This window comes from Catharus ustulatus, chromosome 4, assembly GCF_009819885.2.
Source record: "Catharus ustulatus isolate bCatUst1 chromosome 4, bCatUst1.pri.v2, whole genome shotgun sequence".
Classification (NCBI taxonomy): Eukaryota; Metazoa; Chordata; class Aves; order Passeriformes; family Turdidae; genus Catharus; species Catharus ustulatus.
Window position 1 is genome coordinate 38,847,147 of NC_046224.1, and position 27,366 is coordinate 38,874,512.

Here is a 27,366-nt window from a genome sequence, read left to right on the forward strand (position 1 = left end):
TATGTTAAGAAATTGATTGCTACCACTAGGTTTTTTTAAGTATTTTTTGTGCATTTCTGCAGATGTTTGTCACTTCTGGAATTTCAGTTAATTTAAGTTCAATGGATTTTTGTTTTAGTATTTAGGTTCCATGCTGGTAAAAGAGTTAAGAGGCACAGAGTCAACACAGGATGCATGTGCAAAGATGAGGGTAAGTTTGTGATCCTATTCCTTTCTCTATTGTTATAGTATTGAATAATGTCAATCTGTGATTGCTTGTACTGTTCCCTTTTTGCTTTTGTAATGTATTGTTACCATTTCCTTTCCTTGCTTTTACATTGCTAATCAATAGGAAATCTATTATGTCTTAAATTGAAGTAATACCAAAATTTAAAGATAAGTTTTTATTATGCATGTTGTATCTAACAAAAAACCCCTAAATGTATGTTTTGTTTTCTCATGAATCTTTGAGTATGTTTCAAAGTACCGTCCACACAATTTAAGCATGCCCATATCCAATTGTTTTGTAAACAGAATTTATGGCTTTTATATTATAATCTAGATTGAATTTTCAATTGTAAATACATAGTAGTAAATATATAACATGTTACCAAATATATTGGTTTTTATGTATGGTCTAATCGAACAGTCACACGATCCTACGGATAATTTTACTCACATGAGTATTTCCTTTAATTTTGAGTTACTTATATGTTTTTTCATTGAAGGGTGAAATGGGGTCTCGGTTTCATCTGATGGTGGAAAAGCAGCTAGGTTTCCTTCAGACTGTTAAGAATATGTTTACCTGTGGCTCTTTGGCTTGACACTGGTTTTCAGAAAATTACAGTAGTCTGTATCCAAGAAACATTGCTGCTGGAAACTCAAAACAAGCCATAGACTGATTTATTCCCAAGTGTAGTTGTAATAGGAACACACCTGTTCACAGCCATGGTGAACGTATCATGATCTGGCCTGATTAGTTAATGAAGAATATAATTGTTTGCTAATCTACCAAACAGGTACAATTAATTACCTACATGAAAGAGCAAAATCTTTTCTTCTGTGTATCATATGTCTCTTATGCAAGATGTCTCTGAGCACAAGACCAGATCAGAAAATGGGAAGATGTATAAAATTCATGCAATCAGACAACCATTTCCTGCTGGTTACATGAGTGCAGCACACAGACTTTAGTGCAAGCTGTTTTAGCTAAGGGCTGGCAGTAATTCACAATTACTAGATTGCCTGAAGATCTGAGGCTTTTCAGTTAATTACATGCTAATCATTCCTTACCTGGCCTTAAACTCCTCTGGAAAAAAACCCAACAATTTGATGGAGAGGGATCTACAATCACATATATGTGTTCTGGGGAATTAATGGAGGCTGCAAGCATACCATCTTCCAATACAGTTTTAAAACTGTCAGGCTTAGCAGTTCAATTATTTAGGCACATGCCTGTGCAGAAATTAGAGCAGAATTTTGCACCATAGCAGCATATGGCAACTTCAGTAAGTTTTCTGACTGAACTAGGAGGCTTAACATCAAAAAAGGCACTCTAAATAATTTATAGGCATTTTAATATATATTTCTATAAGTAATGACTTTGACCAATTAAAATTATACTAATTATTTGAAAAGAGATTTAATTTAAAATACACATTTTGTATATAAATAGTGCAATTGCACTCGTTTTCTGTAGTGCCAAAGAGGACACTTACATAATACAGTGATGGGGTTTGTGTACATTTCTTTTTTACATTCCCTTTTGAAACAGTTGTTCTGTGAGAGTGTTTATTTTATGGTTTGAGGTTTTTTCATTGCAAAGATATTTGAATAAAAGTTTTTAATCAGGATTTCATCTGTTCTTTCTATGTAGTCCTTTTAATCATGTTACTATGCAAGTCAAAAGCAAAAACCTTTGACTTAATGGGAACAAATTATTATTTTAGCCTGTTTCCCAGTGAGAAAAATGTATATTTTTCCAAAACTTTCCCCCTCTGGATGTCTCCTGAAAATGAAGTGGGAGTCAAGATTGTCCATTCTGAAATTTTGCTGTGATGTTCATTATTGTATTTAAGCAACCTTGGGTTGTCATTGAAACACTGGTTTCTGTTAGAGTGGCATTTTACTTTCAATGTGTTGAAAGGTACATTTCATTTACAAGAAAAAGAAGCAAAAAGTTAGATATATTTTTTGTTTGGCTCTCAGGTACTGAATTCTTTACACTTGTCCAGTGTCTCTAGAGTCAGCAAGAGCTTTACACAAGGTTGTACAATAGTGATAGAACAATTTTTGTTTTATTCTAGTATTTTATTTGTTACTCCATGCACATATTAAGAAACTATAGCCTGCTGCAATCTGAAACATGTTGGGTATGGGGGCAATATGTTACTTTTACCAGGTTGAGGTCGTTCCCCACAATTTTTTAATCTTTCTGAACTCAGCCAAATAATGGTTTTATCAAGAATGTATGAAAATATTCTGTCAATGTGGCTTTTGATTTTCCATCTTTAACTTAATACTAGTCTTAAAAGTGTTGGCATTCACTGGATGTCTTTCAGTCAGCAGGTGCACAAGGATGAAAAAAGCGCATCAGTGAAAAAAAATCTTGATCTTCCTTAATCATTTATAAATACAGAGGAACAACAAAAATGACATGTTTGCTGACTGCAGATCCCTCACTGTTAGTTGTAGAGGCTCCCAGGGCTTTGAATTGTTGCAATTGATGATTTTAGTTCTCAAGGGTAGTGTTGTGAATATCCCTTGTATCTTTCCACAGAGATGCTTACAGCAGCCTCTTCCTTATAGCTTGAAAGTGAAAGGAGATCCTAAATCTTCTATAATGTAAAGAAACCACCAACAAGAATTTTTTAAAAAGAAAACAGCTGGGAACCTTTACCTTAGTAACTCTTCTTGGCAATCCACTGTGCTTCTCAGCAAGCATTGTGCAGCAGTGTATCTAGCAGGGCAGATGATGGATTTGTTTGGGAAAAATCATGCAGATGCAATAGCTGGAGCTCAACACTGGGGTCAAGGTTATGCATGCTTTTTTCCCCCATCCAAAGTGCAGATTCTTGCAACCACCCAAAATTATGGATATTTGTCAGTAACTTCACTTTTCTATTTATATTTTATGGTTTCTTATTTGTTTCCAGCTATTTTCTCTCACAAACTCCCTCTCTAGTGGACAGCACTGTCTCCTTAGCTCCATCCCTACCTGCTATAAACTGACCTCTCCTACTTGGAGATTAAATTACTGTCCTGGTCAAAATATATTTATTAATCATATTTGAGAGAAGCCTTTAAAAAGTTAAGAGCTTTCATCTTTTTCAGTATGAAATGGGAAATACTGCAAGTTGTATTTTCAATCAAATTGTTGCCTTCATCACAATTTATCATAGGAACATGAAGGAAATATATGTTTGCATAAAAATAAAGGCAAGAGGTAAAGTTAAATTGGAGCTAGAAAGAGACTTGCTCTCTACAGAAGACTTCATTTGGCATTTGTACATCAGAATTTCTTGACCAGGTGGGAAGGGGATTGTTTCATACTTACTGGCATGAGCACAGCAACAAGGCAGATTCTTTCTTTGCAGCAGTGTTGCATACACCAGCTGAACAGTCTAAACCAAGCAAATATTTACTGCAGCAGAATTTAAATTTGGTTCTTGGATCCTACCACCTTCCTGACTTATATTTCTTTCTTAAATATTTTCTTGTTAGGAATAGGTTCTTAAATTTCAGGTCAAAGTTCTGAGGAATCGGCAATATAATTCTGTTCACAAAGCAGGTATTTAAATGTCTTGCTGACTTAAGACCAAAATGTCAAAGTTGGAGTTGGTACAAAATCTGATTCTCTTATCTCTGGAGAGGCAGGTGAAGCAGAGTTGATTCCCTGAAAACAGGCAGCGTCTGGGGCCTTTCTTCCTCCTTTCATTTCTTCTTATGTAAAGGAGGAACTGAATTTAGATGGTAATCTCCTTGCTTCTACTAAACCCTTTCTTACTTTTCAATCTCCATTTCATTTTTTCTCCAAAAGTAGAAGTGTAGAAGTCTCCATATGCCTCCTGGTGAAACCCCGTAGGCAAATACCATGTCAGCATCAAACACTATTTTGGGATTTAGATTCATCAGTCTCTGCTCTCTTGAGACTTGCAGCTCTGCCTCTCTTGTGTGGCCACTGCTTTCAGAGGGTTTGCAGTGGAACAGGCACATGGATATTACTCAAAAGGAAAAAAAAGTGGTAGAAGATCTTATAGACTTTGAGTGTCTATGGACATCCACATCATGCTGTACCATGTGTCCAGAGGATCGTATGTGCTTAAATTTTGGCTGAAAGGAATCTAAGGGGCAGGAGGAATACAGAGGAGTGTTTAGAGATATTGCAAAAGAAAAAAACCATCTTGCTCTCAACTAGGTGCAGTACAGGTGCACCCCAAGTGCAATGTTCATACTAATGGTGTAGCTTGGAGGCATCCACTAATTGTAGAGCACTAAAGAGTTTTGTACCATGAGGATTGTAGATGCAGTTTTATTCCAAGAAGTGTTAAATTATGTCAGTAATGCATTTTTAAACTTTTTAGACTGAGAGAGGTTAGTAAGTATTTGTTAAAAGGCAGATTGTATAATTGTGTGTAAATATTTGTTAAAAGGCAAATTGGCTTCAAAACTAACTGGTCAAATGTGGACTTAGACTTTTTATTTCCATTTTATCTCATGCATGATCATGTCAAAATGATTCACTCAAGCTCCTCTTCCCCAGCTGGTCAGGAGAGGTGATTGTCCCACTTTACTCTGAGCTGGTACAGGCTCACCTTGAGTCCTGTGTGTGGTTTTGGGCATCACACTATAAGGAGGAAATAATACTGTTAGAGTGTCCAAAGGAGGGCCATGAGGATGTTGAAGGGCCTTGAGGGGAAGCCTTATGACCCATTTCAAAAGGAGAAACTGGGAGCAGCACTGTCCAGGTCTAGGCAGGGTTTTGGCACTTTGCTACATAATGGTAGCAGCAGGTTCAGATGCAAACTCAGAATAGTCTTAAGTTCAGGCCTTTATTGTAAAAGCAGTCACTGTAGTAACCAGGTAGTTATGCAGAAGTTACCTTCTACCTTCTTCCACTGGGCTGATCTGCATTGTGGGTGCTGCATTGTGGATCTGCATTGTGAAGCAGCTTCATTGCAGCACCTGCATCAAAATACAGACAAGACTGGTATACCTGATTTCCTTGTTCTGAAGAGAAAGATGCTCTGTGTCTTTTGAGAAATCTGGGGAAGCTGCACATATGTCACATTAGATTTAGGATGGTGACACTTTCTTGTATCTGCTTGTGCACGCACACAAGCCTATTTCATGGTTCTTGAATTATACATGGCTTTCTTTCACATAGTCATCTACCTGTCTGGCAGCAAGGATTTCAGAGGTGGGACCAAAGCTCAGTCTCTCTGGAGGTGCAGACTGTGCAGCACACAGACTCCTGCCTGCAGGAGCAGTTGCACCCATGGAGATGGGGCATGCACATCTGTCCTGACGTGGGTGACCAGCTGAGCAGCAACAGGAACTGGCAAGGAGCCTGGAACAGGCTTGCTGTTCACCCAGGTGGTTCTCCTAAAGAAGTGTATTGGAATTAAGAGCCAGTTACAGTCACAAACAATAGAGTTCATAGGAACTATGACCAGTTCCAGTGAGCACTTGTCCAAAGACAGTGTCCTGTCACAATGATTGCTTCTTTGTGAGATGAACTCTAATCCTGCTACCATGCCTTAGAGCATGAGACCATATGTCAGCATGCACATGACATCCAACGCCAGCCTTCAGCTGTGGCTCCTGTAACTTTGGCTGAAGTCCATATGCTTCCCATAGAGGCACCAGATGGACAAAAATATTTTGCCATCTCATTGTGTCCTCATGGAGTTGGAACAGTGACTAGAACCTGAAAAGGGAATACTGGCTCCTGTGTCCCACCTTCTTCTCAGATTCTGAGCACAGACATGGGCAGAGATGCCCACTTGGCCTGCACAGAGGTGTGAAATGTCTGAACAAGAAAGCTGTGGGACTTCATCTCAGCATTCTAGAATTCAGAGCCAAAGCACCTAAGTGCATGAGCAAAAGGTATTCATACTGTATCTCTGAATTCGGACCTTACACACTCTGGCAGACAACTCCTTCATTAAAAAGAAAGGAGCAACAAGCAAATAGTGCGAGCTCACAACTCGAAACTGTTGAAGCCTGGAAACTGCTTGGAAATAATAATTATCTGGTGGACCCCAGCTACTGTATCACTAAGAGTCGAGCCAGGGAATAGAGCTGCATGTTTTTCTTGATGGCATTGTCATAATAACAAAGGATGTTATTCCACTGCCCAGCTGTTTGTTTCAAAGGGACTACAAGTGCAGAGTTGTTACCCTAGATCATAATGCTACACTGGACTGCAGTCTTCCAGAACACCTTTGCACTAATCCTGGGGTTTGTATGGTTTGCGAGCTGATGAGGAAAATCCTGTGCTCTTTACAAGCTGAGATGGTTTGGCTTAATAAATTACAAATGTCCATCAGTCTCTGATTCATTTCCTAATTTACCAGCTGTAATTTAATAGCATCTTCATGAGCTATTTCACTCAGAGACAGTCTTCTGGCAGTTTGCAACCCTGATTAAATACTAGAGGTCAGGTCTGTTCAAGACAAACCCAGGTGAATGTGGAGCAGATGAAGATGATTAAATTACAAACTACAGGTCTAGATGAAAGAAGTAGTTGGTAAAATCTAGCCTGGCCAACAGGATGTTTCACCTTTATGGCAAATACCAGACAGTGGGAATTATACCGAAAAACTGAAATATGTGAACTTAGTACCTGTTTTTGTATAGCACATTGGAGAAAAGGAATTTTGCTGTTAAGGAGGCAGGGAAGGAGGTAATTACAATAATCAAAATGAAAAAGAAAACTCTCTTGTGTGTAACTGTTGGACTAAAATTAAAGGACAAAAGTTGAATGATTGCTGCCTTGACAGATTATTAGTGATATTGTCATATTTGTGACTCTTTTGTCTAGTATGAGCGCATGCAGGATTTATTGCTTGTTATTCTGATAGATATATGTACTGCAGCTTCCATATAGTCACTGTCATGCTTTCTGTGCATTGAAATTGAATTTTATGAAAGGACTCATGTGAGTTCTCTTATAGTGACACACCTTCATACACAGAGCTGCTTGCTCTACTTCTGGCAGGGATACCATTTATTTCTCCACTTGGTTCAGAGGCATGAAAATCATATTGGTATCTTTCTTCAGATTTTGTTAAAATTCTTCAGGATATTTTACCATTTAAGCTTTCATTTCTATAAAGTGGCAAGCATTCTGGGTGAAAGGATTTTTCTCAGGATAAATTGAGACTGCTGTCTCAAGTCTCTTGTCATTTGATATGGAGAGATCCAGCAATCCTCTCTATTACACGAATGGGTGGGGCTCTCCTTGAAACTTTAATTAGAGGTTTTAACCTGCGTGGCATGGACACTAATTGCAGAATATAAGAATATAGCTGCATTCGTAGCTTTGAATTTTATGCTGACAAAAATGGAATCTTGTTTGATTCTGAGAGGATCAAGAGCCAATAAGGAGACATGATTACAGGGCTTTTTTTGTTTTAAGTTTCTGTTTATTTTGCTCTCTAGTGTTAGCATTGCCTATTTCTTTTAAACTTTTTTTTTTTTATTTACAGTTTGTGCTTTCAAGTTTCTATCTCTGTTTCTTTGGGCTTTTTTTTTTTTAATAATACAAAGCTACCACTGCTACTTTTGTTCAGCTGCTTTAATGATCTTCCTATGTGCCTAGTTCTAGACATTTCAGTGTGTTTACATTCCCCTTCTGTGTGCTGATGTTTCTTCATGTTTACCTGTAAGTGTCAATAGTTCATTTCCTCTCAGGAGAATATTTGATTGATCTCTCTGATTGTTTATAGATAGTCCCATAAATAAGCGTTTTCTGAATATTACATATTTATCTATAGAAGTTTTGTGTAGAATAGTCTAGTCCATCATTGTCTTCTACCTTAAAAGAATTCAACTAAATTATAAACTATTATGCCACATTTGGGGGTTTTGTTTGGTTGGGTTTGGGGTTGTTCTAGTAAATTTAAGCTGTAAACTAAAGAACATTTTTTTTTCTGCAGAGAACTTAAATCTGCCCCAGATATTTTCCCAGTCTGTTCAGCAGGAAATATGTTTGGTGTGTGCATCACATTGGAGGCACCCAGAATTAGACTAGCATAAAAGGAAAGACAATCTTATAGGAGGGCATGAACTGTAGGTAGGAGAACCTGGCGCTGAGGGAATGCAGAATAAGCCTCTGTGCTAATTCATGTGTAAAGCAACTTCCAGTAGCAGCTGCACTACAAGTGCAGACAGAGTGACAAGATACAGCACTGGCTGACGGATTGACTGGCAGGGCTGGCGGGCTGCAAGGATACCTCGTGTCACAAATACAGCTGCAAAGAAGGGAAAAACAGGGAAACATTTCTAAATAACAACTAATTTCAGACAAGAAATGGTACTACAAGAAGTACTGTTGAGCTGTTGATTCGTACAGCTGGGAAAGGCAGGACAAGGGGAGGGAGGCAGCAGTGGATGGGCATATCAGATAGATGTCCTAAACACACACGTTTTGTGCATGACTGGTCTTTTTAAACCTGGAAAAGTTACTTTATTCTCTTCCCATTGTGCTAGAAAAAAAGCAGAATTTTTACCATCCTCACAACAAACTTAAAGGTATTTTAGTATTATAACTACAAGAGAGCATAAACCCAGACCTCAGCCAGCTGAAGAAAAAGTAAAATATTTGTTTAACTTAGGTATTTAAGCAGAAGAAGAGAGCATTGTTATTATCTAATAATATTTTCATTTTGATTTCAGAAGTCTACAGAACAGATGAAGAAAGTACCAACCATTGTCCTGTCTGTCTCTTACAAGGGAGTCAAATTTATTGATGCCACAAATAAGGTATGTGCAATTACTGCATATTTTTTGTTTCTCACAACTAGGAGAAATAGTAATACCTATGAAGGCCAGGCCAGAGAGGGGACAGATGTGCACTTTGTGTTTTCCTCTCCTTTTTTTCTCCTCTCTTGCCCAAAATGGATGCAATGTAATTGTCATTCTCCAGAAACTCAGTCTGGAGGACAAGTGAAGCAGCTTTAATGGCTTGTTTGGGGAGCATTGTGTCCAGCATTCTGCTATTAAATGCAAGTTTATCACAAAAGACATTCAGCAGAGAACCTCTGTGGAATCCTTTACCATATTCTTCTCTATACAGTTCCATAAATATGTAGAATATATATTTTTATATATATGTTCATTAATATAATTTGAGGAAATTTAAAAAAGAAGAAGTCTCAGTAAAGAATAAAGATGTGATTTTATCCAGGGCCAGCCATTTTAAGAATAAGAAACACAAGCCGTGGATATCCTTTCCAGACATTTAAATACCACAGCCTCTCTGTGAGCTGTTTTTTTAATGCTAGCCATATAACTACCTGAACTGCAGCAGCTTCTCAGTAGTTGTTATTCCATTTTCTTTTTCATCTTCCTGTGTGGCAATGCTCCCGTACTTTGTTTCTTACATTTCCAAATACATCCAAATCTTTAAAAAAAACCAAGTAACCAAAGTCACAAAAGCAGAAATTAAGAGATCAGAGAATTGGTGATGGATAGGGCAATGGATTATTGCTTAGCCAAAGTAAAATGTACAAGCTCTGTAAAGAGAAGTAAAGTAATGCCTTAATTTCTCTTCTTTTTATGTCTTAAAATGGCAAGGAAATATAATTCATACTGATGCTTTTATACGAACAGAAAATAAATTATCTTTTCTGTTATGTGACTAAAACTTACTAAGCACTCTAAAAAATAAATCTGACAACCCAGCTACCTGACCAGGTTAATAATGTGTATAGCAGCTTTGTGTTGCTGAACATTCAGACCACACAGCACACCTAGCCCAGTATTCATCAAACTTGCCAAATCAATCAGTTTTTAAGTTTAACTAGACCTGTGTTTTAAGTGATGGATGGAAGTAGTTTTACAAACTTCTGCTAAACTTTGGAAACCATATTTAGAGTTAGAGGAGGCATGAAAGAAAAACTGAGATGAAATTACTGTTGTTTCAAGTCTGGCATATTTGCCAGAGCAGAGGGACCAAGGATTCCCACCCACTCCTTTTTCCTTCCATTGATTCAAAACTGAGCTTCTGCAATCCTCCTTTCTTTTATGTTCTCTGATGTGTAGGGCATAAATCAGGACGTTTTAATGCTATTACCTCCAACTTGGATAATGCTGTTTTCACCTCTTAAATCTCCTTTGTAGCATAAAGAATGTAACTTCAATGTCCTTAGGTTTATAAAACAATCCAGGAGAACTAAAGGAGCTTCTTGTGTCTCTTTGCATAGTGCCTAGTGTCTTATGTAAGACGGAAACCTGAAAAAAGTTTGGCAAATTGCATTACATGACTCTAGATGAGTCTCACTGAAACCTAGTAGTGCAGTGGATGTATTTGATGGAGTTAAATATGCCACAGTGCAATGTTTTTTCTCAAGTGGTAGATTGCTTTCTCTCCAGTTCAAAATCTGCACTGCCTTTCCCTTCTGTAAAAACCAGGTAATAGCCTGCAACTCTCCCAGAAGCGTTGTTATCATCCTTGTCCACAGTGTGCTGTTCCCAATTCCTTCAAGACCCAAAACAGATTAGCACTAAGGTGAGAGCCTATCCAGACTTGTACTGCTTCCATATGAGCTTATAGTTGATGGCGCTGGGCACCACTTAGCAATAAATGCAGTTTTTAATGACAAAACTAGCTAGCAGTTCTGTGCTTGAAAACTCAACTCTCATGGCTGTTCATCCTTTTCCTTTATGCCACTAAACCAAGAATTTGTATTCCCAGTCATAGCAGGCAAAGTTTCAGGTGACGAAGGGGCCCTGACCTCATTCCACAACAGCTATTTCAGTGGCGCCTTGAAGCTTGGCATGACACCATTTCTTTGCAAGTGAGGCCAGAAAGAAATTGCTGCTTAGGAAGAAGCAGACTCTCAGAATTTTCTCATGGCTCGCAGCTCACCCTAACTTCTGGGTGATTTCTGCCAGAAGGGAGATTGGCTGGCATGAGTTAGGCAAGCAAAAGGAAGACTGCTTAGCAAAAACCTGGTCTCTCCGAGGTATTTCTTTGGCAGAACCAGAACTGACTTTCAGCTTCCCCAGTTTTTGAAAAGCGCTGGAGGTTTCTCTTGCCAAACTGAAAGACAATTTTTAGAACAACTGTACAGTGTCAGTCAGTGCTGAGAAGTGTACCCAGAACAGGAAGCTTTCATAGCCTTCTACTTCCTACGGAATAAGACCATGGTCTACTGAAATGTGACAGTAAGACACAGTAAACACATGCACTGAAAAATGTTTACAGTAATTTCACGAATACAAGCCGCACTGAGTATAAGCCACATTGCTGGGTGTTGGCAAACATTTTGTTCTTTGTCCATAAATAAGCCGCACCTGAGTATAAGCCGCTCTGTCGTTCGCAGGGAGGACCCGCGTGCAACAAAGTTGCCAAATAGTAACAGAATTGCGGCAGGGCGGGGTTTACTGGCTCGGCTCGGCCATGCGGGCTCGGGGCTGCTGACAGGGCTGGGGCCCAGCTCGGTGCTGCCGCTCGGTGGGGCCGCTTGGGGCTGGCCGCCACCACCGCTGGGCTCGCTCGCCCCGGCCCAGCGCTGCCCCGTGGTGACAGGGGGGGCACAGAGCCCGCCGACACCCGCGGCGGTGGTGGGAGGCGGGGATGGAGCCACCCCGCTCCTGCGGCGGTGGCACGGGGGGACGGGAGCCCCCTGAGCCGCGGGGCCAGCAGCACGGAGCCCCCTGCCTCCCCCTGGGCCACGGGGCCAGCAGGAGAGAGCTGCCCTGCCTTTCCCACCCCCTGTGCTACCTGCACGGAGCAGCTCCACCCGCCGTGCAACAGAGTAACCAATTTGTAACAACCGCGTAAATGCCAGGTTTTACTGGCAGGTGCTCGACTTTGCAGTTTGCACTGACTCGGTTTGCACTCCCGAGGTTGAAAATGTCAGAAAATTATTCGCATATTGGCTGCTCCTGAATATAAGCCACATTTCCAGTGTGGGAGCAAAATTTTGGTCAAAACGGTGCAACTTGTATTCATGAAATTACTGTAATTTTGAAAGATCACAGGGGAACAGCTAGGAGCAGCTCAGGAAAAAGCTCAATTTCACTACCAATTTCTATCCAGAAGATTTAGTTTAGGTATACTTTATGTTATTCAAAACAAACTTAATACGTGGATGTTTCTAAAATTCACTCGATTTAAAATTAAACATTAAAATAACCTCCATGAATTTTGACTTGAATGCAAATCCCTGTGTCAACCCCAAGTCACCTAGAAAAAGTTTCAGCATAGCAGAGCTCTTCACATATGCTGCATAAATTCAGGTGATTACCTTGTGGCTCATGATTTGGCATAAATACTTCACATATGATTTTAACACCTTCCAAGCTTGAATTCTTTCTGCTTTCTGAACTAAAATATTGCCAACACTACATCAATGACAGTGCATTACAGCTCCATCTGTGGATATCTAAATCCCTGGTTTTTGTATAATTCTAATTCTCATAAAAATCTTTATTGAGGGTAAAAGTTATCTATTTGAGAACAAAGAAAATAAAATGCTTCAAGTAACGTAAAAAGCAAGCAATTGTTGAGCAGAGATTATACATGTCATTATAAATTGGCATATATTGAAACACAAGTACTAGTTTTGTCATTTTTATGAATAATGCATTAAACAGAAATAATCAAGTATGTCGCAACAATTTAAGAGGATTATTTCTTTTCTTCAGGAAAGTTACCTTATCTCAGTTTTTCCATAATTTGAAATTTGGTGTGCTTTTTATTAAGATTTTTCCTAAGTTATGATTTCTTCAATTAGATACATTAATACTTCTTTTTGATAACTTGGCACTTCCATACAAGGGAGAAAGTTGCCACTTAGCAAATGAGAGAAGATATGGCAAAGCATCTGAAGTAATTTAGTTGAATGTATTAAAAAAAAAAAACAAAATTGAAAAACAAGGTGGGAAGGAAAAGAGAGGGGTGAGGGAAAACCAGATGTGCTCCGAGATTGTTTTAACTTGGATGGATGCCACTGTGGCAGCTGCAAGTGGTGGCTGTGTGAGGAACTGGGACACTACAGGCGTCACCTGTTCCCTGATGCAGTAGTGATGTCATGCTGCAGCAGGATATGTCACTGTGGGCTTTTGTGGAAATGCCAGAGCTACAGCCAGCAGGGCCACAATTCAAGAAAGCATATAAACTAAACCCTAAGTAAATTCCTATTCAATGAATCGTTCTTCTCTTTAAACAAACCATTTGAAACATACGTGTTGCTGAAGCAAGGCCTAATCATAAGCCACTCTGCCGTATCTTCTCTGGCTTCATGGTTCCTTTGGCCTGAACACAGTAATTACATAGCAGTTTATGTAATGAGTATTCATACTTTTCTCCAAAGCTTTAAGACAGCTTTTTTTTTAATTCCATCGGACAGACATGCCCCACGTCTCTCCCAGTAGTGTGCTATAGCTTACATTGGCTGTTGCAAGTAGTGCGGCTCGGTGCATGAACAGTTTCATCTTCTTACAGCTCTCTTGCAGGACGCTGCTGTCAGCAAGTGGACAAAAGCTGCCAGATACCCCTGTAGTTCCCATTTCAGTAATCAAAATCCTTTAAATTTCTCATGGTTTCAATTATAAGTGATGTTTGGTGTTTTTTTCTCCTGAAGAAGTATAGCTAAAATTTGTCAAATAGTGTGTGCAAAAGCCTGGCTATTGAGCTTGCTGGGCTTCACCAGATCCTGCCTGTTAGCTGACTGAAACAGTGTCCCGTTTTGATCATTATACAAAAGCCCGGGAACTTCATAAGATGCTGGTATAATGCTTTGAAATCTATAAATACAATTTTGAAGCACTATACCAGCATCTTATGAAGTTGTGTCCTGTGTGCCAGGAAAGATGTGTCTTTGTCAAAGGAACCTGAAAGAACTCCAAAGCACAAGTGACCTCATAGGGAAGACTCTAGAACATAATGGTTTCCTGCCAGATGATTGGCAATTGGAGAGGGTCAAAATTCCAAATACCTGCGTAAGATCTCACATGGGGTATATTAAAGCTTTTCTTATTAGGGCATTTCCAAAATACTTTGGTACAGTAGATCAATGCAAATATGAATCTAAACCCACACCTTTTGCAGCTCTTTTAAATGTAATTCTTAAATTGATTGGAAATATTTTTTCCAAACAGAATATTATCGCCGAGCATGAAATCCGTAACATTTCCTGCGCTGCACAAGACCCTGAGGACCTTTCTACGTTTGCGTACATCACTAAAGACTTGAAGACTAATCACCACTACTGCCACGTATTCACTGCGTTTGATGTGGTTAGTTTATGGAAGATACTTCATTTAATAGTTCTTTCTATTAGTAATAGTTACTTACTTCTGTTAAAACATTTTCAGGATATATTAGTGGTGGTTAATGAAGGCATCATTAATTTACCCCAGGAAAAGATAGCTATGGCATAGCAAAAGGACATTTCTGGAGAAGCGCAAAGATTTTCTTTGATATCTCATTTCCCACTGGGAATAATTCATCTCTGTCACCTCAGCTGTTGACTGTAAACTTAGCAAGTAACTTTTCATACAAGTCTGGACATGTAATTCTTATAACCTAAGCTATAAGCCTAAACCTAAGGCTTCCAAAAGTTTGTAATAAGTATGTTTGGCCAGCCATTCTGAAATCTCAGCACAAACCAAAAGATTGCCTTTATTTTGAAAGTAGCAAATTAATTATTAATTCTTATTTCCTTGTTCTGTAATTCTTGTCTACATGTCTCAAAATGTTACTTCAGCAAAAGTCCTAGGAGCTCCTATTCTGTTGCTGGAAAATTAGTAATTTCTTCCTGTACTTACACTTTTCAGGTGGGGATGCACAAACTATTATTGTTTCAAGAAATCATGAACATGTATCAATTGATCAGGCATGCAGTTTTCAGCTAAATTTGGTGAACTAAGTAGTGGCTAAAGTTTTTATGACTAAGATTTATAGTCCAAAACTTTCAAGAGAACTTACTCTTTGAGTTGTGCAGAAGAGAAATTTAAGGTGCTATTAAAATTTCAAAATCATTCAAGAAAAAATATTTTAATAGAGTATAAGGTCTATGAATTTTTGAAACATGCTTACATGAATATAAATAAGTTAAATCAAAAGAACAGGGTACCTGAACTGCAGCTTTTTATTTTGAACTGGGGAAATAGCTAACATGCACAGCAATAGTGTGTGGGAGAATTTAAATAACAAGATGTACAGGTAGGTTAGAGGAATTTTAGCATTTTGGTAGAGTGCTTTTGTTATTTAAATTCTCTGCTGACATTTCAGTATCCACAGGGAGTAGAAAAACTGAAATTGTGTTAAAAATAGATAGACAATGATCAACAAGATGTTACATTATATAGGTTTTAGGGATGTGTGAACAACTGAAATTAGACTGATTGAGTGAGGTTATTATTTCTCCTGGTCCATTTAAATTCTACTTAATGGTTTTGAAGTACTGCAGTTCCATTTATAGGTTTAGTAATCAAGCAGAAACATAGACGCAGGTATTGCAGATGAAATTCATCTCCTTTCTTGGCAAGGGAAGAAAAGTGATCCAGGAATAATTACATTTTGCCCACTTCCTGTACCTTAGGAGAAGCATTTAATATCCCAAGCACTTTAAATGGCTATTTTAAGCAATATGGAAACTTTAACTGTCTTAACTTAGTTTTCTCCTGCAACCTAATCCTCAGTTGGGTGATGCCTACTCAAATATGCTCTTTTTGTGTTGTTTTTTTCCTCAGGAACTAGCATTTTTGATGCAAGTACAAGCTCTGTAAAAACTAGCTAGATGTTCAGAATGCAAGCATACTGTGAACTAAATTTTCTTTTTAAAGCCTAATGTTAAACTGATCATCCCATTTTCTAATAGAAACAATTCTACCCATTTGCCAATGGATAGAGGTACAATCATTTTAAGAAAATTAAGGTTTAAAATGGTAGAAATTCACAATCAGGTGTAAGGCATTTAAAACCATATATATTTTGGTAATGCAATATATGCCATGTTATGAAAAAAAATCACTCTCTTGGGTCCTTCAGTTTCTCAGGAAATGTGAGAAAGAATAATTTATTTATAGATAGTGAAGTATTTTAGTGTAGTAACATGCAACTATAGGCATTGCTGATACTATTTAGGAGTAACTGTACATTTAACTTTAACTCAGAGTTAAAATTCTACAATCAAAATTGCAAAAACATCTGACTTTATTACTGAATATTTAAGGGGATAAGGTTTGGGGGAAGAATAGGATTTATTGCTCAGTGTTTGAAGTCCACTTTGCTTTCATTCTTTTACTAAGCAACCTTAAATCTATGAGTGAAGGATTCCCTCTGGAGAAACAAACCATCTTATATCAATTTCTGGTTCGTGTATTGCAGATACCCAAAGTAATTTCCATCAAATAACCCTTCATTGCCCAGTGCACCCATGAATAGAAGACACCAAAAAAGTCAGTTAAAATGTCACTAAACAATTAGCCATTGTAATAGGCTGCTGAGTTAAACCTGAACAATCCTGACTCAGACTTGGGCTGGGGCTCTGAATTGCAGCATCGCCTGACAAATAAGTTGACCTCATTCCTCGCCTCCCAGAAATTGTTGCTTAAAGACATTGGCTTATTCACTTTCCCTCTCTGCCATACCACACGAGGAGCAGGATTGCAGCAGCCTAGGAAGCACCCTAGGCTTTTCTCTCTCCTTTCTAAGGTGCTTGATGGGGTGCTGTGAGAGTCAGTGTCTCCTACAGCAGCAAGGGCTCTACAATTTCACACTAAGCATCTGGGATGGGAGACTTGTATCCTTCCATTCATGCCACATGTTTTTGAACTTTTGAACTTACTTTAACTTTTTAGTTCAAAATAATCTCATTTCATCAGAAGTATTTCCACAAAGGATTTTGGGTTGGTTTTCCACCTTTGTCCTGAAGGGAATCCTGTTCCTACCTGTCCAGTAAAACCCCTGCAAGAATCTGTACCAACTCTGGTCCTTATAATCCTCTCCCAGTACTACAGGTGGGAGATTCCTCAAACCAAGCTTATTTACTCAGGGGGTTTTTTCAGATAACTTCTAAATATTTTACAAGGCACAGTTTTAAAGCCCTCCTTGCCTCCATTTGCAGACTTCCCTTTGTCAAGGCTCTACCATAGCATATTATTCATGAAATTTATGTACAAACTGTGATTCAGTTTGCATCTCAAATATTGAACAGAACAGTGAATGTTCCATTTTCTTTGCTATATTTCAAATATTTTTTAAGCAGAGAAGCGGTTACATGTTTCGTAGGGTTTTCAGGTCTCAGGCAGGCCTATTTTTTTAATTTTACAAAGGAAAGCAGATTATAGTGGCTTTATACGAGATGCAGAACTTAAACTGAATTTATGGCTCAGTATGACAAACTTTCAGTCTGTCTCTGCTTCTGTCTCCCAAATTTTCAGCCTGTCTCGGTGATCTTTTTGTATGCCACACTGGATGGTGTATTTTCTCAGTCCTACTAGTATTGCAGCCTGCATATTCTCCAACAAACCATTCCTACACCTTGTCCTGCTGATGTATTCCTTAGTAATATTAATAATATCCACTGCAGACAATCCCATCATGATATGCTGTCATGACAGCTGATTCTAAAGATGATTCTCTCTTTAGAATAATATTCTTATCCCACTTAAAAGTACACTCCATTTCAAATTACAGTAATTTCACGAATACAAGCTGCACTGAGTATAAGCCACATCGCCGGGTGTTGGCAAACATTTTGTTTTTTGTCCATACACAAGCCGCACCTGAGTATAAGCCGCTCTGTCGTTCGCAGGGAGGACCCGCGTGCAACAAAGTTGCCAAATAGTAACAGAATCGTGGCAGGGCGGGTTTTACTGGCTCGGCTCGGCCGTGTGGGCTCGGGGCTGCCGACAGGGGGGGCACAGAGCCTGCCGGCACCCATGACGGCGGTGGTGGGAGGCGGGGATGGAGCCACCCCACTCCTGCGGCGGCGGCACGCGGGGACAGGAGTCCCCCGAGCCACGGGGCCAGCAGCACGGAGCTACCCCGCCTTACCCACCCCCTGTGCTGCCTGCACAGAGCAGTTCCACCCACCGCGCAACAGAGTAACCAATTTGTAACAACCGCGTAAATGCAGGGTTTTACTGGCAGGTGCTCGACTTTGCAGTTTGCACTGACTCGGTTTGCACTCCCGGGTTGAAAATGTCAGAAAATTATTCACATATTGGCCGCTCCTGAGTATTAGCCGCATTTCCAGTGTGGGAGCAAAATTTTGGTCAAAACGGTGCGGCTTGTATTCAGGAAATTACTGTATATTGTTCTCTACATTTTTAACAACTATACTCTGTTGCTCTTAATTCCTTGGCCAGCATTCTGCTAAAAGGCAGAGCCCTTTATAATAGACTCCTTAGTTTTTCTTTTATTATTCCACTATCAAACTGCATCCTCAGTGTTTTTCAGTTCTGGACAGTTTCCCTTGAAGTTAAAGGAGAGATAATTTGGAGACTACAGCTATCAAATCAGGCAGACATTTTTATTTGAGAAGCTATAAAATTTTGGCTGGCTTGCTGTTGTGACTATAGTCGTAACAGCAAAGAGCATGGCCCAGTGCAGGAGTATAATTGTTTTCTGTCTGACCTAACACAGGGCATAACTGCCTCCTGTCTAAGAAGCTCTTATAATGAGCAGAATATGCTGAATTTAGCCTGTATTATATCTGCATACATGAGTGATAAAAGAGGAAGGGAAATTCTTTGGGGAAATTAAAGTGTAGTGCATGAAATGACCTGCTTGTTCATTTAACTTTGTTTTAATGATTGAAGGGGCTGCAAATAGTGTACTTCCAAGTTCATTGCATTGCTTTCTCACTTATTGCAAACTTAACAGTTAGACTTGACTACTAAAGACTTAACTCATTTGAAAAAGTACCAGAAATATGGGAATTTTAAGGGATTACCTAGGTTCAAAGCAATGCAGAATTGCTTCCAACTATAGGCTATGGAGATTGAAGAAGGAGAGGGTAACATCTGAATCATATTAGATTTATTAATTATTCTAAGGGGATTGTAGGACATATGGAGCCAAGCCAACAGGCTTGCCTTTGCTCTGCAGAGGTTCTAAATATTATTGCAGAGTTAGTAGCCCAGAAATAGGCTCTAGTAGGAGCCTAAAAATAGGCTCCAGTTGGAGCTCAAAAGTAAATATATATAAACAAACCCACAAACCTGAAGAAAAATTACCATAGGAATTCACTTGCCATTTAGAGTAAGGTCAAATTTAAACTCACAGCTGCTTTTTCACTGATGTATAACTCAACTGAAAATATATTTATATCAACCCTCTGATACCATATTCATGTTTTATAAATATTTCAACAGGGTTTTTTCCCATATTTGAAGAGGATTTAAAGTATTCCACCGATAACATTGAACTGGCTTTAGGCATAATAGCCTGACTCTTTTTGCCCACTAATCTCCCTTCCCCTTGCTTACAAGAGTGTTGTTACACAACTGTTTGAGCTCAGTTTTACAGGCTCTTTGTCCTTCTGAAAGCATCCCACCCATGCTGCAGCCTATTCTTGTGCTGCTTGGTGAGCACAGAGCATCCCAAAGATGTGCCCAGGGAAGCAGCGCGTTGCTGCTGGCTCCGGAGGAGGACAGGTCAGCGCAGGAGTTCTGAAATAGAGCGAGGCCAAATGTCACATTGCAGCAGTGCAAGAGGGGCTGGATCCTGAGAACAGCAGATATGGGATGAGTCGGGAAGGTGGGAAGGTTAATGTACTTGTTCTAAAAAGAGATGACAACACACTCACCCACTCATGTTTTCGTGTTTAGTGAGATGTTTTCAAGGGGTTAGAAGTAATTACTTTTAATACAATAAGTTACATTTAGTTTGTTTTTAATCAATGAGAAATCAAATGACAGATGTAAACATTACAGAGACTGACGACCTTATTACTAGCGTGATTTTAGTTATTTACATTGCAAATCACTTCCGCACTTCATGTATCTGACAATAATTCAACCTCACCTCAATTTTAACTGTTTCTCTTTTGTTCCAGAATTTAGCTTATGAAATCATTCTTACACTAGGACAAGCATTTGAGGTGGCCTATCAGCTTGCACTACAAGCACGAAAAGGGGGTCATTCTTCAACCCTCCCTGAAAGCTTTGAAAACAAACCCTCTAAACCTATTCCCAAACCACGTGTTAGTATTCGGAAGTCAGTGGTAAGTAGAAGGTAGTAATTCATGCAAAAAAATTCCAAAATTCAGCTACGGAGTTAAGAGTTTGTATACTAGAAGCTGTACAAATAAAAATACCTCTTGAGTCAGAAATGCTCCATCGTACCATCTCTGCTCATCAGCTGGCAGGGTTGTGTCACCACAACACTGGCAGCCATTTCAAACAGCTGCTTATTTTAGATTTCTCCAGTTTAAGATGTTGCTTGGTTAGTCTTGTACACATGTCTTATAGTAATTACAGAGCTTTAATTAATTCAGTTTAATCAATGCATACTTCTCAAACTCTGCAGTTTCATGGACATTCCTAATCTATCACCTAACTTGTTTGGCATACGAACACAGCATATGTATCCTAATCAAATTACAAATCCAAATCAATTTACAATTAACCTGTCAGACCAAGCAACTTCTTTTCTTTTCTTACCCTTTTTATTTTGTTGTTTTGGTTTTTTTTAATCTGGGTTTCAATATACCTTTTCAGTATTAATCACAGACTCCTAAGAAATAAAGCTCATTGAAGCATACATATTGATTGCCTCTAAAGTGCCCTCCTGAAGTGCAGAGATGACAGAAATATTCTTTTACAGTAGACCTCTTAAAAAAATTATGAAAACTATTATGAATTAAGTGAGAACACAGGCACAGGGTAATTTGGGAGGGAAAGGAGAAAAATGACCACACACTGTATCATATTCACTGACTATAACGCGAGAACTGTACTCTATGACACTTAATTACTGGGTGAGGGGAAGGGGGGGGAAATGTATGACTGTACACTTTGTCATCCATTGCCACAGAATCTTCCTCCATAAAACTTTAAGTAGAAACATTTCCTGATGCCATCGTCTGTCTCATTAACGAACAGACTTCTCAGGATGAAGCGTGGCTTTAATGAACTATGATGCCCTATAGCTTGGGGGTAAACACAGCTCTGATCTCAACAGGAAGAAGAAGGCAGCCATGAGTACATGGGAGTGTAGACACCACCATACTTGCTGCTGTACGACTTTGTCAATTCGGGATTTGCCCTGTTAGTTTAAAGAAAAACCCTCTGCTCAAGCTGCCGTGCACGGAGATGGTAACCCGTCTGTATGTTTGCATTTGTCTTAAAGCAGATAGATCCATCCGAACAAAAGACTCTTGCGAATCTACCCTGGATTGTTGAACCTGGACAAGAGGCCAAAAGAGGCATTAATACCAAGTATGAAACTACAATTTTCTGATACAAAACTGTCCCCCTGTTCCTTGTTGTGCCTTGCACGCCAAGCAGTCACAGCACAGCCTTTCCTTTATGGCAACGTTTCAATCCAGCAGAGAGGAAGACTGCACTGTATGAGTGGCCTTGTAAATAACAAAAAAGGCTGACAGTCATTTCTGGTGATCTTCTTCTTCCTGCAGCACTGACAGAAGAATGACACTATATGAAGACTTTTAAAATTACAGTCCACAAGAGGAGTGAGAAACCTTATTTTTCATGCAGTTCTCCCTTGTGACTCTGCCACAGTGCTTTCTTTGATTTCTTATTTTAGAATTCTACTTTTTAAAGAAAAAAAAAACAAAAGGTCTCTAAACTAATACTAATGCTGCCTATGAGTAGAGTATTTGATTGGGTTTTTTATTTAAATCTTGGCAGTTTTTAATTGAAATAGAACCAGAATTAATAAATAGATTATTTGTGAAACCACTGAATTCATTAATAATTATTGTGTTGAATAAAGAACTCATTAAAGTGATGAGAAATTAGGCACCCTGATTTCTGTGTGCGCTGATTTTATATGTAATCATTGATGTCCTTTGATCCTCTACAAAAATAAGAACCTCTTGCATTGTAGCAAAGGATCAGAGTTTTATGAATGGTTAGAAAAAGGTATTAATAATGCACAGAAAACATTTATTAGATATTTTTATGGAAGAGAAGTACTATAGGAAAACATATGAATATTTATGGAAGGAAGCCAGATTAATTATGAGAAATATTGTTTATTTTAAAGTTAAGTAAATGACTGCTATTGCAGCATTATGAAAATTATAAGAGTTGTAGCATCAGTGCACTGGATGTTCTGTGTGATCAGTCTGGAATGAAAGTGGAATGGTTATTCTGCTACACCTACATATAGTTTATGCAGTCCAACATTGCTATAGCCATGAATTCTACTAGTATTTTTAAAAAAAATAATCTCAGTGGTTCTAAACAAAGTCAAAACCATGGCTTTTGCTATCAAGATTTCTGTCTCAGAAAGCTTGTTTGGAAGAGTGTTGATAAAATTCTACTGCAAGACATTTTCTAAATAAAAACAGCAAGAAAAAGAAAAAAATTCCAAAGTAATAAAAATGTTTTCATGAAACAAAATAATTAAGCATTTGCTTAATATTTGGTTAAATAAGATTTACTTACTTTTTCTTTAAAGTGTTTTAATTTTTTTAATGTCTGTGGAGTATTTGTATAATACCATGATGTATATTTATGTAGAACTGAAATTATAACAGTAAAAATATCATTATAGGAGAAAAATTACATTTTAACGTATATTGTTCTATCCAGTCAAATTGTGAATCATTTTGAAGTTCATTATAGAGATATTGATAAATTGTGTGGTTGTCTTAATGTTTTTTTAATTATTATTTCATATCCAGCTGAGGTTTTTCAGTTAGAATCATCAGTTGGTATATTCCAAAAAATGGATAATTGAACTTGGTTTAAAACTGATAATTGTATATGGTTTAGTTCAACCTAATCATAGCGCTGAGTGATGACATCCTTTTAATACAGTATTCAATTTACTTGAACAAAATAGTTCCTTGTACATATTTTTGCTTATTCACTGTTGATATGTACTTAGTCAACTGACAGTAAAAAAAAAAAATAACACTAAAAATATGGTACCAAAAGGAAAATTGTATAGGAGAACAGTAAATAGTAGCCTCACTGCAACAAATACTTATGTAAATATGCTTGGGCTTCCAGTTATAAATTTTGTAATTTTGTCATTTATTTATATCCTATAAAAGCACACAAAATAAAAGGAAGTTGTACAGTCCCAGCTTTGTGTATCATTTTATCACTGTTAAGGGAATTCAGGGGCCTGATGCAAAGGATACTAAAATCAGTGAAAGATCCCCCCTCCCATTTCCCTGATTTCACTGGGCTTTGGATCTTGTGCTGAGGAAACCTAGGAATTGCTGTGGAGAGAGTTTTGGTTTGCAATACAGATTTTGTTTACTGATGGCAAAAATTTTATTAAAGTTCTTAATTAACTGTTTTTTCCATGCTCTACTCAACTACTGACTTCCCATATTTAATCACACCCTGTAAAGATTTGTGCAGGAGTTATGTTAAAACACATTTGCTTCAGGCACGTAAAGTACAAATGGGCCAGGTTTTCAGGGTATAAAACTGGGGCATTTCTTTTGCAGCTGAGTGACCCCTAAAATTAAAGTATGAGACAGGAGCTGCAGCAAAACTCAAAGCAGATGTAAAGGAAAGGTGTGAAACAACAGGAAGAGCTGGCACCTTGCAGGAAGAATTTGATCTGGGTTCATCAAAGAGATGTCAAGCAGGTAAGGTGGCACAGTAAGCAGCAGAACTCATTTGGGAGAGATAATTGGGGCAAAAGAGACTGACATAACTAGCAGGAGTGATGAAAGATGAGACAGATGAAAGACTGGTAGGGCAGAGAATTGAGTGTGAAGGTTTTGGGACACAGGCAGTGAACAACTGAAGCCCCCATAGCAGACAAATTTAAACTGGAAGGAAAGATAAGAATTAAAACACGCTAGGGACTTCTGTATTTGCAGAAACCTGGAATTTTAGAAGGAAACATATCCGACTACTCACCAATACTAGTGTAAGCCAGTTGGAGAGAAGGCCATGGGGTCTCCTCTAGCAGGGGATAGTGGTTCAGCAGTCCTTTCTTTAGCTCCAAAGGGACTTCTACTAACTTCCACTAATCCAAAGGAGTTACCACTTGATCTTTTGTCTTTTTTGGTTGAGGTGACTTGTAATTTAACTTCCTGGTATGCTGCAAGTGCATAGGCAGTGAGGGGATAATAGTCAGTCTTAAGAGTAAAGGCAAGGAAAAAGCCAGACATGTCTGTAAGATCAGAAAGTCAGGAAAATTGCTGTTCTTAACCTCTAGCGTAAAAGGGAAGCAGAGGCAGGTCAAGGAGGCCATATGAAGAAGCTGGAGCATTTGGATGCTGTAAAACCAAGAGTCCATTCTAATGGCTGACTTAGAGTGAGAAGGTGGAGAATAGGCAAAAAAAGAGACGTGATACAGAAGTAGATTGCATTTGACATGAGAAGGTAAGCAGATTGAAATCCAAATGAGATGTAGGTGACAAAGCATTTTGAGAATAGTGAGGTCTAATATGCTGTTGTGTCAAAGAATCACTGGCAAAGGCATCAGCTAAAGTAGGTTTAATAAAAAGTGAAAGCACAATAAAGTTCATTGGCAAGGTTCACTTTACTACTAAACTACATAGCTGAATCACACAGACAAAAATTGGACTAAAACCTAAAATCAAACTAATATCAGTCTAATATTATCTATGTGGAGGTTGGGGATGGGAAAAGCTTTTAGGATGGAAAAGAGTAAAAAAGGGAATGTGGGGAACCCTCCTGTTGAGTCACAAAGTTCAGGGCAGACACTTTTGTCAAACCTAGCTCCAGACTTGACCAATGGCTTAGGCCTCAAGTTTTTAACAGCACTTAAGCTTAACAGCACTTCATTGACAGCCTAATTTAAACGAGAAAAGATTCTTTAGAATTTACAATGAGCACAACAGTAACACACAGGCCTAACTTAGGAATTTCAGAGATCAACACTCAGAGTACATGTGTGTCCTGGTTTTGGCTAGGACAGATTCATTGTCCCACCACTGCAGGGAGGGGCAGGGCCTAGAGGCATGTGGCTGTGGCTGGGTCGCTATTCCAAACCATCCACGTCATTGTGGGGGGCCATGGTTCCGGGTGGAAGAGAAGGTGAGCATGCATTGGAAATGGCACCATTTTGTTCCTTTTCCCTGGAGGAGCAAAGTGCTGACCACAAACCTTGGGGTACGGATGAGGAGCAGGGCAGTCAGTGCAGGCAAAGCAGTCAGTGCTGTGCAGACGATCCAGCTTGGAAGGTTTGTTCATCCTTGTTTCCTGTTGTCTGGGCTTGGGGAAGGAGGACGCCGGCTGTGGGAGCGTCTGCCATCTTGACCTGTGTCTCGGGAGGAGCAGTGTGCTGCTGAGCTGTGGTAACATTCGCCATTTTGTCTTGGGAACATCCACCATTTTGTCTTTGTAACATCCGCCATTTTGTCTTCACCTCGGTGCCCTGCGGAGCTGGGTGTGGGTGGTGACCACCTTCTTCTGTGCAAATCAACTCTTTTACGCACTGTTGTTATGAGTACCGTTCGCTGTTACTGTTTGTTTGCCTTCTCTCATTGTTTTTTCTGTAGTAAATTGTTATCTCAACCCATAATCTCTGCCTTTTAGTCCCTTTCTCACGGGAGGGGATCGAGGACAAGGGGAGTAGCTGTTTGGTTTTAAACCACAGCCATTTGCAATACTATATTCATACTTGGTAGACACACACTAAAGGAGTGTGGACACATACCTGTGAAAAATTCCCCTCAGGATCACTGAAGCACTCATGTTGTGTGCCTTTGCATCGTTTTGAAGGGTGAAGAGTTGAGCCTTGAGGAGGGGGGGTATCAGCTCAGGCTCCATCATTGGCTTTTGGCAGTGATCCTATAAATAAAGTGAACTTGAGAATTTTCTCACTTGGAGGAGTGTCCTGCTCAGAGTGACTTGCTGGCTGCAGGTCCAGGAGAGCTCAGAGGGTCTCACTTAGAACCTCTCTTTATAGGGTTTATAGGGTTTTTGAGTGTTTTCTTTTGTCACAGCAATTTTCCATCCTGGCCACAATTCAGGTCAGTAACTTTTTGTAAAAGTTTAATCATAAAAGAGGTGTTACACTTGCATCCTTGTGCAGGCAAGAAAATAGGTTTCCAAGACTGTTTGCTAAGAAGCAGGAGCTCATTAGCCAAAATAAGTTCCTGGGAGCACACAGTGTTTCTGATAAGTTCAAGGAGCTTAGCAGAGCTGTCATTCATCAAGTCAAGGTCTAACAATCGTTTCTGAAATCATAGCGTGGGCCAGGATGAGAGGGGGATGCACCCCACATATGAACAGCGAAAAACCTGCTGCTGGGACAAGGCTTAAAACTGCAGAAAGTCCTGACAAACAAAGGGAACTTCTGTGTTTGTGGAGTTAGAGGGTTTCCTAAAGCAGATGTTGATGATGCATTTGAGACTGGATGGTGACTCCTCCAAACTCGCCTAGTGTTTATTGAAACCCAGAATTGCCACTGCTCACAGCTGGGAGGAAGAAACACTCAGCATGTCTGGTTCTGGTATTCTGCCAGGACGTTTGTGGGACCTGCAGAACCACAAGGTATACATGCCTTGCAGTTTAAAGTCAACATCTCAGCATCAAAAACTGGCATGGCTATAAAATGATAACTACTGGCAAGGGAATTGTCAGGTTGTGGAGATTTTTTCTGTCTGTCAGTAAAGAAGCAGCATGCTAGACAGCTAATGCACATACAACTGTGAAACGGTTTATCTCCCATTCTAGATTAAAACAAGCTGTTTGTGTGTGCCACATGCAGGACTCTAATTTTGCCCTAGATTTCTTTCAGTGTGTGCTTTTCAGCTGCTCTGCTTCACACTTCACTGGAAGATGGTATCTAAAATACCAACAAGACAACAGTCTAGAAAAAGCAACTTCAACTATCTCCAAAGTTCCAGCCCAAAGAGCAGTTGATTCTGTGAAGGAACTGCGTGACAGTGACAAGCACATAAATGAGAAATATGGCATAGGGATTAGAGACAATATTTAGATGTGGGCACTTATCTAAGAAGAGTGATATATGTTATCATATTAAAAGACTATTCTTCTGAAGAGAATGGT

At 39.1% G+C, this 27,366-nt stretch overlaps 1 protein-coding gene across 12 annotated transcripts in view; it reads left to right on the plus strand.

Annotated features, from left to right (window-relative positions):
* ANKS1B (ankyrin repeat and sterile alpha motif domain containing 1B) overlaps positions 1–23,443 on the plus strand; it is a 536,016-nt gene extending 512,573 nt beyond the window's left edge. For 6 of the 12 annotated variants that reach the window (XM_033058229.2, XM_033058230.2, XM_033058233.2 and 3 more), the window contains 5 exons: positions 119–190; positions 8,881–8,967; positions 14,314–14,451; positions 20,223–20,390; positions 21,518–23,443. In XM_033058229.2, the coding sequence (XP_032914120.1) occupies positions 119–190; positions 8,881–8,967; positions 14,314–14,451; positions 20,223–20,390; positions 21,518–21,628 (576 nt within the window). In that variant the 3' untranslated portion in view covers positions 21,629–23,443. Of the gene's footprint in view, positions 1–118; positions 191–8,880; positions 8,968–10,617; positions 11,423–14,313; positions 14,452–20,222; positions 20,391–21,349 lie in introns of those variants that run through there. The other 6 variants (XM_033058231.2, XM_033058240.2, XM_033058241.2 and 3 more) reach the window with 4 other exon arrangements.
* Positions 23,444–27,366: the final 3,923 nt, after the last annotated feature.